Raw genomic sequence first — 13622 nt, 5'->3', positions numbered from 1 at the left:
GTCATATTAAAGACAACCTGCACCCCCATATAGATGATCACATAGAGTGGGGCCTTTGCGAGGTTATTCTTTTCTTGTAACAATATTGCTTTGTGATATAAAGACTGACATTAAATTAACAATCATGTTTTAAACAAAATGGCAAAGGATGAGATTGGTGGTCATAATACTGATATATGGTCAGAGAGAGAGCAGAAGTTGCAGCTCACATGCATTTAAATGTTTTCCTCTTCATTTCAGTCAGATGTTGTTAATACTGAATAGTTGGAAGTGTATGTCCTTATCATAATTTTGAACAAAATGTCACAAAATGTAATAAAGAAAGCACGCTTTCATTTCATTTGCCAACAGAATAATGGAAAGCAGTACATGCCTGAGAGAAGCTAGTGATAAAATAGAATTTGCAATTTAAATAATATTTTCATTTGCTCTTTAACTTTATGTCATACAACTTTAATCAACAATACCTCTTCAGTTTGTGAAGGACTGGCTCTTGGCATTGGTGACACCTGGGGGGTCTTCAGCTGCCCGCTGTTGCTATCCCCACCTTGTTCCCGATGCACAGTTTGGACATGGTTTTGCAACTCTGCCTCAGACTCAAACTTCACATTACAGCTGGAACAGCGTGTCTTGGCTGCAGATGATGAAGATGTAGAAGAAGATGAGGATGCTGAAGAGACAGTTTTGCCTTTCCCATCTCCAGGACTGAGACTCTCTCCTTGCACCCATGCAGTCGTAGTTGCTGCTGGAGTGGTGGCTCCTCCCTGCGGCTGCCTCCCTCCATTCACAGTTGGACTGGAGCTCTTGGAGCCAGCGGCTGTCACGCAGGACGCACACAGTCCATAAGGCAGTCCGTTGATGTCCAGCTTCACCAGGTCTTGCTTGGACCTGAAATCTTTCAGGCAAGAGGCACACTTGAAAAATTTTTGAGCATGGTGTTGCTGCTGGTTTTGAGAGATGACATTGTTACGGCCCATGGGTTGGTTGGAGGACATGGTGCCTGTTTTCTGCATGTGGAAAGTACCATGAATCTTGAGTTCCAATGTGGAGGTGACAGTCTGCATGCACACCACACAGCGAAAACCTGTCAGGGAGTTCCTCAGGTCAGGGTGCATCTGGCAGTGCTCCAGGAAGTCCTCCTCACTCTGCAGTGGCATCTTACAAATACGGCAGCTGCCTGTGTCCAGGCTCTTGCTATGGGTGACCTTGTGCTCTGTTAGGGTGAGCAAAGAAGGGAAACGCTCCCCACAGATGGGGCACATGTAGTGTTTGACAGGCCCAAGGTGGGTCTGCATATGTTCCCTCAGCCCAGCTTCAGAAAAGAAGGTACGGGAACATACATTGCACTTGTGATTGCCCTTGATCATTTCAGCTTTCCTTTTTATCATTGCACTCTGACCTGGTCGGATATTGTGATCTCTCAATTGGTGGTTAGTGAGGAGTGACTCCATGGTGTAAGAGGCTCCACATATGTCACACCCATACATGGGCTCAGCTGTATCAACCTCTTCCTCACTTCCATCATGGCTGTTCTGGGACTCCACTACTGATCCTCCTGCTGCTCCTGCACCATGACTGTTAGTTAAGAGACCTTGTAACTCAGCATCTTCTTTGGGCTGGCCTTCCCCACCACTTACTGTAGAGCCATTAGCACTGCAGTTTGGAGTCTTTCCCTCAAACACACAGTGTTTCTCTCTTAAATGCTTTTCCAAGAGGACAATGGCGTGGAAAGCCTTACTGCAGAACCGACAGTTGTACTTCTTGCTGTGGGTGGTGATGTGGCACTGCAGCTCCACCTCTGTGCCAAAAGACTCTCCACAAAAGATGCATCGGTGGGCCCGTCCTTGGTTCTCCAAATGGCTGTGTTTGACATGCAGCTGCAGGTCTGTCTCGTGCCTGAAGTCCCAGTTGCAGGATGTGCAGCGATATACCTTCTTCTCATTGCTGTGTTTTACAGCCAGGTGAAGTTGGGTGGATACTTTTGAGTCAAACACTTCCTGGCACAGAGTGCAGCGAAAGAACACAAATGTATGCATATCAAGTAAGTGCTTCTGCAGATCATCCACAGAAGTGAACTGCTTGTCACAACTCTCACAGATGTAATAGGTGGAGGTAATAGTAAAGTGAATTGTCACATGCTTCAGCAGGGATTCTTGGTTGGGGAACTCTTTGTTACACTGTGGACATGTAAGCTGAGGCTGCAGACCATCCAGATGAGTTTTGAGATGAGTCTGGAAAAGGTCTAAACTCGTATACTTGGCTCCACACTGGTTACATATGAACTCACTGGTAGTGCGCGAGCCTGAGCTGCTTTGTTTCAACATGGCAGTTTGTTCCACTGATATTGGTGAAGAGGGGCTGAGAGTGCGTAGGGATTTCTTTCCATTATTGATGTAGTTTAGGGCCAGGGGAATGTTTTTGTGATTCTCCTTGATGTGTTTGTTGAGCTTCAAAACACTGTTGAATATGGGAGAGTTGGTGCAATATGAACAGGAGTACACTTCTACTATAGGTTCCTTGGGAGTTACAGCCAAAGGGGAGTCGAAGCGCAGGCTGCCCCCATCACAGTGGGTCTGACGAACATGCTCTTCCAAGGTAGCTTCTGTCAAGAACCCCATGAAGCATTGTGGACAGAAGAAGGCATTGCTCTCCTTGGCAACGGGACTGGGGAAGCCATGGGAGCACCGAATGTGTTCCTGGAGAGCATTTAGGTCACTCAGCACCTCAGGGCAGAAATTACACTGAAGGAGGGCATCAGGCAGGCTGGCTAACAGGGCAGCATGGTCTTCTGCATTGTGGACCTGCTTAAGATGTTCATTTAGATTTAATAAAGAGGGCAGAACCTCCAAACAAAACTGACAAGTATGAGCTTGTTCTGGCTTGTCCAGATGCATGGTTCGTAGGTGAATCTGCAGTACAGCCAAGCTGGAGAACACTTGTTTGTTGCAGTAGATGCAACTGTAGGAGACTTTAGGCTGTTTTGAGGAACGCCCTCCTATGTCAGACGTGTTCTGAGCAGCTCTCTTTCTCCTTCCCCTTGTTTTGGGCACAGGTGGCGCTGTCTCCACCATTGTGGAGCTGTCAACAGACAGGTTGGAGTCAGGAGTGGTGCTAGAGACAGAGGTGTAGCCCACAGTAAGTAAAGAAGGGCTGTTACTATGGTTACTGGATTCAGGGAGTTGGTGGATGTCCATGTGAGCATAGAGATCCTCAACAGACAGAAAGTGCTCAGAGCAGATAGCACAGGTGTGGCCTTTCCTATCTCTGCTGTGGGCCTGGTCAATGTGGGTCAATAGGGTGCCCTCATCGCTGAAGGGCTCATGGCAGTAGATGCACTGTAGGGTCGCACCCAAGCCTCCATCCTCTGATGGAGAGCACTCAGGGTGGCACTCTGCAATGTGCCTCTGGAGCTCCTCTGGAACGTCAAAGCCTTCCTCACAGCGGCTGCATTTTCGAGTTTCCTTTAACTTCCATTCATCAGCCCTTGAAAAGCTTGAGCTGCTGCCATCTTTGCCCCTTTCGTGTACTTGCATGTGGCCGTGGAGAGAGCTGGACGAAAGGAAACCTCGCCGGCACACAGGGCACTTATGGGGTTTGTTGGAGGCGTGGGTTTTCATGTGGATTTTGAGGTGATCGCTGCGGGAGAAGGCAGAGTCACACTCTCCGCAGTGGTACTTTTTATCACCAGTATGTAGCTTAACGTGTCGATCTCGGCTGCGCTTGTGTTTAAACAGGCGACTGCAGAATGTACAGCTGAAGGGGAGTTTATCGCCGTGGCTCTGTTCGTGGCGCTTGAGAAAGCTTAAGCGACTGAAGGACTTGTCACAGAACTGGCATGGATATGGCAGACCAGGGCCTCCTTCTTCCTCACCAAAATCATAGTCCTCGCAATGTCCTGGAGAAGTCTGATCCTTGCTGGAGGGAGATGATGCTGGCCAAGAACATGATGGGTCATCCTCAAGGTCAGCACCATCTGGAGGAGAAGAAAGATAGAGGAGGAGAAAGCAAGTCAGAGGAAAAAAGATGGAGAGAGAAAAGAAGCATAAGTTAGACTTAAGGTGTTTTGTAAGACTAGTAGAAACTTATTTGGCTCACTCGTGAATAGAAAAGGCGGGCCACTGTGGCATTATTTGAAATGGTTATTATACAGTTGTGGTGAATGGATTTTAATTTCTATGTGCTGGAGATCACTTTTTCTTCAGCGGCTTCAGTGGAAACAATACCTCTCCTTAGGTGTTATTTGAAAAGTTACATTTAAATATGCAATTTAAAGTATAATTAGAGAAGAGAATTGGTGGAAATACTTTTACTACAATTAACCTTGTATGTGGCCATGTAATGGCTTAGCCCACTGTGACTCAAAACACAATCTCTCTGACATTTAAAGCCAACACAAGACAATGGGTGTGCTTTAGGATGTAAGCCCTGCATGAGGTAAATTAGAACATTTCTATTATTTCTGAACTTCCTTAGTAGAATATTAAAAAAAAAAAAAAAAAAAAAAAAAAAAGCAAGAGCCCTTCAAAGGACGTTAAGTCAAGAGGAAAAGAATAAAACAAGAGGAAAAAAAAAAAGCAAAAGCAGTTTTCAAGAATGAAAGAGAAGATTAAATGTGCAATTTAGACCACAGCTAAGCATAGCCTATGGGAACTCTGCTGCAAAATGGATGATTTTCATGAAGCATGTCCCTTTCAGAACATCAGTCAATAGATATCAAATTATAAAATATGCATTATTACCATATCTATCTGAGTAGTGTGTGTTAGGCTGTGAGGCAGCTGATTCTGGATGGATGAGTGTGTCATGTGCTGATGCAGTGATTTTAAGGAACGGGAAAACGGAAAGCGAGTGGCTAGCCATCTCGCTCAAGGCCGAGCAGGTGCAGGGAATAAACAAAGTACACCAGTCACCTGATGATACAGCACTCATTCTTTTTGCAATTACTTTAAAGGCTGCCTATATAAATCTTCTTTGATGACATTCTGATCGAATGGCTTACTGTACTCTGATATGAATGGGAAACACAGAACACCACTTTCCATGGGTTCAAAAGGTTACAGACCACTTCTTCCCGCTGCTGAGCTCTAAGTGCTGTGAACTTCCTTACCTAAATAACAACGTAATCCCAGCCCCTTCAGAAAAAAACTGTGTCAAAAGGCCATAACTTGAAATGGGAAAAACAAGAGGAAACAGGAAAGATTTATGAGAAGGATGGAGGAAAAGCATGAGCTCTTTCCAGGATCCATCCTCTGTACTCTACTCCAGTTGACAAGTCTCTCTCTCTCTCTTTCTCTCCCTGTCTGTTGTTTTTGTTGGGAGATCTGCCCTTTGTCAGGATATCATGCCCTCTCTGAGCACTTACCCCCATCAGGGCCTATCTTCAGGAAACAGATGGGGTCGGAGGCCATTCCCTTGCCCCTCCAAACTGCTGAAAGCGGCACATTGAGAGCCCATCTCCACACCGCGGCCCTCCCGGAAACCTCCCACCCCTGGCAAGGCGCCCACTCTGCACACACATCTCACTCAAGGAGCGAACCTTGCCTTATTTACTTGCTTTATCTCTCATCCATGTCTCAGTGTTTTCTTTCTCTCTGGTTTGAGGGAGGATGAGTGACTCAGTGCAGTGCCCTCCTCCACAGAGGGGGCGGATCTGCCCTATCTCATACTGCCTCCCAGGGTATAGGAGAAGAAGACAGTGAAAGAAGAATAACCTCAGCCAATGCCTTACAGTCAAACATATTGGCTTTGAGACAATAGTATAAAACAAACAAATAAATGGGCCTGTACAAGGCTAAATGAAATTCTACTGTCTTAAATGAGGAAGACTTTGCCTAGAGACATTAGTAAACTGTGGGGCAACCTTATTCCATATCTAATATTTGTTTACTTGATATATATATTACTTATCTGGTACATTATGTGTATAATGCTCATGCAGAAAGTCCAATCTGCAGGGGACATCTGGGAAGTATAAGCACTTAAGTTAGATTACCAGAAACAAAATATATATTTGTGTAGAAATTTAACAGTAGGTTTGGGACATACTGCACAAATAATTTTTAGAAGTGAAATAAAAACTGCCAATAATACAATGTAGATATCTGCCTTATTTGTGGATGCGATGCTCCAGCTTTGGTATTATCACACCAGTGAACAACTGTGTTGTATCATCTCTGTTACCTTTCACTACTGTAAGACATTTACTGTGAGAGAGAAAAGTTTGGATACCTAGAATCAGAAATCTCAATCTACAGAAGATATAAAGGGCACAGATCTAAAAGAAAGATCTGAGATCCTGTAAGCTTGGTATTTTTCATTTATAATGTCTTCACTATCATCTTAAATAAAGACTGAAAGATGGCAATATTAAGCCTTTACATATAAACTCCTACAACCAATGATGACTTCAGTGTCGCCCTAGCACTCTTAAACATCACAGATATGCACAAAGAAGAAGAAATTAGTGACACTTTTTCTGGTGGCTGTCTCATTAGTTTGTAATGTATTTATCAAATTAACTTTTCTATGTTCATTTCACAGGGAGCTCACTGGAAACGTGCCGGTAATGTGTAAAAAAAAAAAAAAAGTCAGTACAAGATGGCTCAGTAATCTAGCACAAGTAGAAGCCGTTTGCATAACGAATTGGTGAAAAAATCCTCCAAGCCTATACTCTTAGCTGACTACACAAAAACATTTAGTGCTGATAATGCAGGGTACCGCAACGTTATGCTACTGTAGCGCAGAAATAAACGTTTTTTAATTAAATGTCAAAATGGAAGTAATACCATAACTGCACGATTTGTAGAAGTCAGGTTACCTTTCATACATGCATTTTTGTTATCCAAAGTAACAACGAAAGTGTGATCATACTTTTGCTCTGCACTAACTGCTACAAGTTAGTTTACTTTCTGTGCTGGACGTGGAATGGCTGACACAAAGGAGAAAAAAACACTGGTTTTATAGTGAGCTGAAACTATATTTCAAATACGCGATCTCTCACTCCACCACCTCCCCACAGCCATACATGCACCTACACACACAGACACACACAGACTTTGTAATACACACAAGAGAATATAAGAACACAGAGTACACTCTCACACATATGAACAAACATACACATGTGCACACATAACATCCGCACATATACACAGATTTGAGAGCAATGGCCGAAACAAGTGTGTGAACAACTGTAGATGAAAGAGCAATCTTCCTCGGGAGACCACAAGAGGAAAGAAAGAGAGAGACTTGTTTTTTTTTTCCTTCTTCACCCAGACAAGAAATGCCCAGGCCTCAGCAGCAGCCTGAGTAAATAAAAGAACGGGCCTTACTTCCCTGTCTCTCGGGCCGGGGGCCTGTGCACGCCAGCTCTCTCTGTGCTGCTGCCAAAGGGGATGCTGGGGCCTGAAAAACTACACCCTGCAGCTGAAGGGCTGTCTTTGTTGGTCTGCCAAGGCCTTCCTGAGCATCCTCCAGCCAACAGCCTGTCACGTCCTGGGAGGAAGACCTCCATCTTAAGGCCTGTCCCTCTCTGGGAGTTCTGTCCCTACCCCCCTCCCCTATTTCTTTTTTAAAGGTCTCCTATATGGAACAAAACAATCTTGAATAGAGTGCCGCTGTAGGGAATGGCATAAAGTGAGCCGTGGCCATTTTTACTGGAAGAAGAAAAAAATGAGCCCCAAGCTACAGGACATCAGAACTTTCTAAAAATCAAAAAATATAAAGCTTTGCCTAGAAGTTCCAATATGTGAGAGACACATCTGCTGGTCTCTCCTTATTAGTTTATTTTCCATGTCTTGCAGAAGTAACCGCAAAAAATTCCCCATTCACATGCAGGTCTCAGTTTCCCTGTAAGTCTGAAATACTCTTTGTGCTCCGCTTCCTCTATGTTCGTATATATAGCACCCTCTCCCAGAGTAAATACTCTTGTATAAATAAAGTCTGTAATGCAGGAAACAGGTAAGTTTGCAGTTTTGTACACAGCAGCACACCTTCACAACTTCCTAAATTACAGGTTTTAAAACCTATGTAATATCTATCTATCTATCTATCTATATATATGTATATATATATATATATGTATATGTATATATATACACACACACACACACACATATAATTATATAAAATTCTGAAAAGATAATTGCTTTCCATGTAGTGTAAACAGAGACTGCTCTGTCACAGCATGATTTGAGGATAATATTAGAGAAAATGCAACAAAAGAAAGATTATTGGATTTCCAACACCACAAAGATGTTAATGGCTGCTGTGAATCAGCAGCATCACGTTAAATAAAATATTTGATAGTTATTTGTATTCAAATTTAATCAAGTCTCTTTGCAGTTGAAGCACGACAGCAAGTGTACAACATAAGTATATGTCATAGTTATGTGATACTCGTGCAGAAGAAAATCAGGCCCAATTTGTAATTGTAAAAAAACAAGTGAGCAAGACATGAAAAATAATGTGTTCAAGTTTGACATTCTGCAGTTAAAAACTTTGTGGTGTAAATGTTTTTGCATTTACACTCTGATCTAGTTAGTTAACATTTTAAAATGCTCTCATTATTTTCTTAGAGCCATATAAAATGACCATAGTTAAGAAAATAAAGACACAAAAACAACTTCACATGTTTATACTGTATTTTTGTAGCTGGTTTCATAAAAAAACCAAAACAAACAAACTAAAGATTAAATTGAAATGATTTGACTGGATAAATTTCAATTCCCAAAGCTGTATTTACATACATTTTTAATGTAATGCTAAAATTTTGATTTTGCTATTTTAACCTATCTCTCTGAAACCTTTCAAGGACTGTGTGTTGGGAATAACTCACTGCTGGTGCCCAGACCTTCGTGTTGACAGTGCTGGAAGCAGATCATGATGGCTTATCACCACCTGACAGCAACAGAGCCCATCTCTTCTTTGTAGAAAGCCAAAGTCTTATCCTTGTCCAGGACTTCATCTTATCCGATAAGAATCTATAAAATCATTTGCCTCTTCTAGCAAACCACACTTTGTTCTAAAAGCCGCTCTATGAAGCAAAGAAACATGGTCAAGCTTTCAGTCACCAAACCCTATCTTCCCCAGCGTTGTAGCAGAGATCTGTACATAGTGGTTGTCATAAGAGATGTGTTTGTGTGAGTGTATTTGTGGCACATTGGGGATTGGGGATTCATTGAATAAACAAAAAGCTGACAACTTGTCTGATGTACCACCATGACCTCGCTTCATATTCAGAGAAGGGATCTTTTTACAGTTACTGAGAAAAGTAGTGAGTCTTTCCCATGAGATTGCGCAAGTGTCATCTCAACAGTTTTCCTGTTCTGATACACAAATGCGAGTGTGTGTGTCTGAACAAGAAATTATCATGTGCAGCTCTGATTGTGACACAATCACTTAAGATCTAATAGTGGAAGCGGTGAAAGAATTTTCTTTTGCATTAGCAAAGATGCTTTTTTACATGACAGGCTTGGGTGGGGAGTTTTTTTTTTTTTTTTTTTTTTTTTTTTTTACATTGGAATAATTCCAGTCAGATGAACAAATCAGTTGATTCAAGACTGAGGACTCAGAGGACACAGATCTGTTGGAAAAAGCCCAGTTGTGAGCTTTACTTTGTGGCCATGCTTCATTCCTGTTTTAAGACATCAAATCCACTAAAATGACACACTGATAATTCCCAGTGGCTGCAGACAGAAGTGCCAGGTGGGTAAATGTGGTTCTTTGGACAATGCAATTGATTAACATGCAAAAGAAAGGAAAAAAAGGAGATGAACTAGTTAAAGAAGCAGCAGTTTACCATTAAATTCACATCCATAGATATGGTATGTTTGTCTGTGTGGGGATGTTGTGCTCACACTCATCTGTCTCTCTCTCTCTCTCTCTTTTTTTCTTAGCAAACACAATATGTTTTTACACATCACTGAGAAATGTCAGGTCCCTCTCCCCTCTTGCTACAGATCAATCAAATCCACCATGCTACAAGATAAGGAAAGGGGGTTGTGTGAGACGACTGGAGAATCGGAGAACAAGTATGCTGTCTTTTACTGGACAAGCTAGAAAAACATTAGATGAAATAAGGACTCACTTCCTGCGGTTTCATCAGTGCCATAGCGGCAAGTTAGTCTGGCCTAACATCATGTACGTGCACAACACCTCATACAACCACACGCACACAGTCAAGAAGAAAAGTGCACAACCCCCAAGCTGCAGTCAGTGGAGATTCTTTCACACAGGACCTGCCACAAAGAGCTGGGACATCAAGCGCTGTCCTGACTCTGTGGTCTGGGTGTCCATTATTCTGGCCCTCATGGCTCTGTCATTCAACCGTGGGGAAACGGCAAACTGTCAACTACTTTGTCCACATTACCCACGTCCCCCAGCTCAGACAGGAGCACTTGGTCACTGTCCCAGAAATCACAGTGCCCCAGTGGCATCACGGGAAAGTTAGACAAATGGAAGGCTGGGGGAAGAAAAGTAGGGCGGCCAGTCATCCTTTACCAGGCCTTTTTTTTTTTCCCAGTGAGAGTGAGACAAAATGAAAGTGAAATCATTTTGCTTAGACATGTCTCTGCAACACTGACCTATTCCTAGACTAACTGCAACCTTTCCTAATCCTATTAAACAATTCTGATATTTCATAAAGCAAAACATTTGAGCTGTACAGGATCTGCATGTCCAGATAAAATAATGAGCCAAAGTACTACAGAGTGAACCCTAAAGTCCTGGGAAACACTTCTTATCCTCTATAAAAGCAAAATACTACATCCCTTATTTGTCATATTAATGGCAAATGAACAGGCGTTTAAAAACAGTCTCAGATACATCTTTTATTTATCATAAAGCACAACTATAAGATAAAAAAATGAGTTATGATGACAAAATCAATTCGCAGATGTTTTCTTGGATGATTATTTGGCCCTTTCTCTGCTCTGTTGTGTGACTTCCTTTCAGAGAAGAAAGTACAGAAAAGCTACTCTACTAAATTGACAGAGGCGATTCTCAAGGCTGCTTTTTAAAATAAGATTCAGAGAAAAAAGAAATTAATGACAGAAGAAGAAAAGGGAGACATTTAATTACAGCATTATTCACAAAAAGAAGAAGGTGAATATGATGTTCAGAGCAGGTTATTATTCAGAGTGCAGTAGGTGGGCGTCAGGGCTGATGCCAGTGTGTTATTGCTCTCCGCTACTTTTTATTCTTCTTGATTTGATGTTGAAGTTTTTTAAAGTGAATCACAAATGAACCACTTATAGATTTATTTCTTTTAAATCCATTTTGCTTCGGATGCTGACTGTCGCTCCAGTGCATCTTGAGTCCTTTTGGAGACAATTTTCTTGTATTTAACTTTGGTTTTAACTCATTCTTTGTTAAAGTTTGTTTAAAGCAATGCAAATACATAGATTTGGTAAGGAAAAGTGATGGTTTGGGCTAAAATAAAAACCCTTCTATGTTTCTGCATGTTTTCAAATAAGCACCATTACACACCATATTTGTATGCATGTAATGTAAAATATGTTAATATAAATTAAAATATATAAAATAACAACCTTTTATGTTCCTCTAAAACTGTTAACTCTTGTTTTTTTTTTTTTTAAATTAAAACTCGTCCTGTAAAGCAAGAGGATCGCAGCTCACTTTATGCTCCAATTAGAGCAGTTTGTGTGTGGGAGTTGGGTAGTGGCCGTGGCGTCATCTCCCGCTACAACTGAGCGGGTTGGTGTTGTGGAGAGGAAGGACAGTTGACCACTTCAGGTGGACTTCAGCACGAACAGGAAGGAGGCTGTTCCCCAGGTCTTGGCCAGACTAGCAGCCACAGTGAGCCTCCCAGGTAGAAAGAGGAGGACGACAATCTGTCCCCCAGCATGCCTCTTCACCGCCTGCCTCACTGCACCGACTCTAAGGGAGTGCTGGGCCAGGCGGGACTGGCCCGGGCTGGGCTTCAATAAGCAGGGGTGCCTCGGTGTGTGTATATGAGAGATCGTATGCTGTTCCCTCAACACTGCGGCAGACCAGGCGCAGGACCCAGTGGACAGTCAGCTAGCCAGTCAGCCACTGTGAGGGATGCTGCAGTACTGTGCTGTACCATGCTGCTATACCGTGTTTTTCTCAAATGAGAGTTTACTCAGATGCTTTTTTAATTTTTACTCACACTCTCAGTTAGTCGCAGAAATGTGATTTATGTGATCATAGCTTGGAAAAGAAAAAAGTAGTTGTGCATATCGAAATATGCTGAGTTATTGTACAGTAGAGTTGCTTCATTAAAAAGGGGTCTGCTCTGCAAGTTTCAAGAGACACTACCCATTACTTATAACCCCACACAGGGCTGAGTGAATTTGGAAAATAGGATCTAATTCTCTTTAATCAAGCAACCTCAGATTGACCTACAAAACTTGGGCTAAACTTCAACTAAGAATGATCTATTTCTTTAAAGCATAACTTCAGACATTTGGATCAGTACAATGAGAATATTTTTAAAAGGGCGGTTAGTTGGTCATAAACTACTCATAAAAATATAATGCCACCTCTTTTTTTCTCACTGCAGAGGATGATAAAATAACATCCATATAGACAAGGCTGGCCATGAACTCTTTACTTTAGCTTCAGCATTAGCATGCCTCAGAAAAATCCCATAATCTCTCTTGCCCCCTGACCTTTGCTTCCCCTGATTAATACGCTCTGGCTTTGTTTGATATCTCTTCAATACTGGTCCGGCTTGTCAGTGGTAAAACAACTGCAGACAGCCCAGGAGGGAGAAAAAAACATGCATCATGGAGGGGGGAGTAGGAACGGAAGGAAAACAAGCATCAACTCAAGCAAGACGATGTATTTTCATGCATCCCTGTCTTAAATGTCAAGATTTCTTAACCTTCAGTGACTGTAGTGCTGACACCTCTCCAAGGTTCAACAGAAACCGCATTCATTAATAATTAGCTTAGTTGTGAGGACAAAAAGTGAGAGCAAGAATAAAAGCGGGCGCTAGACAGCTAAAATTTAAACTTCTGTTCTTTCCCGAGAGACACAAATTTCAAGACAAGTTTTTTTTGTTTTTTTTTTCATCCTTTTTCATTTCTTGTTTTCCTGGCGTGTTGGCCAGAATCCTGAAGGCAGCCCACGAATGAGCAATGCAGACGTCGCATCAGCCTTACAGCCCACCCCCCTCCCTCCTTAATCATAGCTCTAATACCCTCCAGATGAATAAACATCTTCATCCCTTCTCCGTTAAAGCCAGAAGGCTCCTCCACTCTCAAATCCAAGAATGGGAGACAGAAAGAGGGGAAGAAATTGAGAGCTGACGAAGGAGCGAAGGAAAGGGATGACAGATGGAAGGGTGGATCAATGTTGAAATGAACCAACAGCAAAGTAACAAAGCCATGGCAAGATTTTCTGGTTCTTTCCATAATTCGTCTGATCTATTTCCCCCTTGACACAATTATCACAGTTGTTCTAATTATTTTTCCCTCTTAAACAGATTCCTAATGGCAGTCTGTGTTTTGTTTTTGTGATCGTGTTTGCAAAGTGAAGGTTTTGAGAGCTGTTGTGCAACCTTGTCGCCTCTGACTGTGTCCACAGACTTGCACAGGAAGGGGGAAGGGGGCGGAGAGGGAGGAGGCGAGGGGGTG

General features: G+C 42.4%; 1 protein-coding gene across 5 annotated transcripts in view; it reads right to left on the bottom strand.

Moving 5' to 3' along the window:
- The window catches only part of LOC306758752 (zinc finger protein 521-like), an 89800-nt gene that overhangs the window by 45743 nt on the left and 30435 nt on the right, over positions 1–13622 (bottom strand). For 4 of the 5 annotated variants that reach the window (XM_079244135.1, XM_079244136.1, XM_079244132.1 and 1 more), the window contains exon 4: positions 468–3973. In XM_079244135.1, the coding sequence (XP_079100261.1) occupies positions 468–3617 (3150 nt within the window). In that variant the 5' untranslated portion in view covers positions 3618–3973. Of the gene's footprint in view, positions 1–467; positions 3974–5362; positions 5448–13622 lie in introns of those variants that run through there. The other variant, XM_079244134.1, reaches the window with a different exon arrangement.

The sequence above is a fragment of the Telmatherina bonti genome (genome assembly GCF_933228915.1).
Source record: "Telmatherina bonti genome assembly, chromosome: 7".
NCBI lineage: Eukaryota > Metazoa > Chordata > Actinopteri > Atheriniformes > Telmatherinidae > Telmatherina > Telmatherina bonti.
The sequence above is the reverse complement of the archived record's forward strand: the minus strand, read 5'-3'. Positions and strand labels throughout refer to the sequence as shown.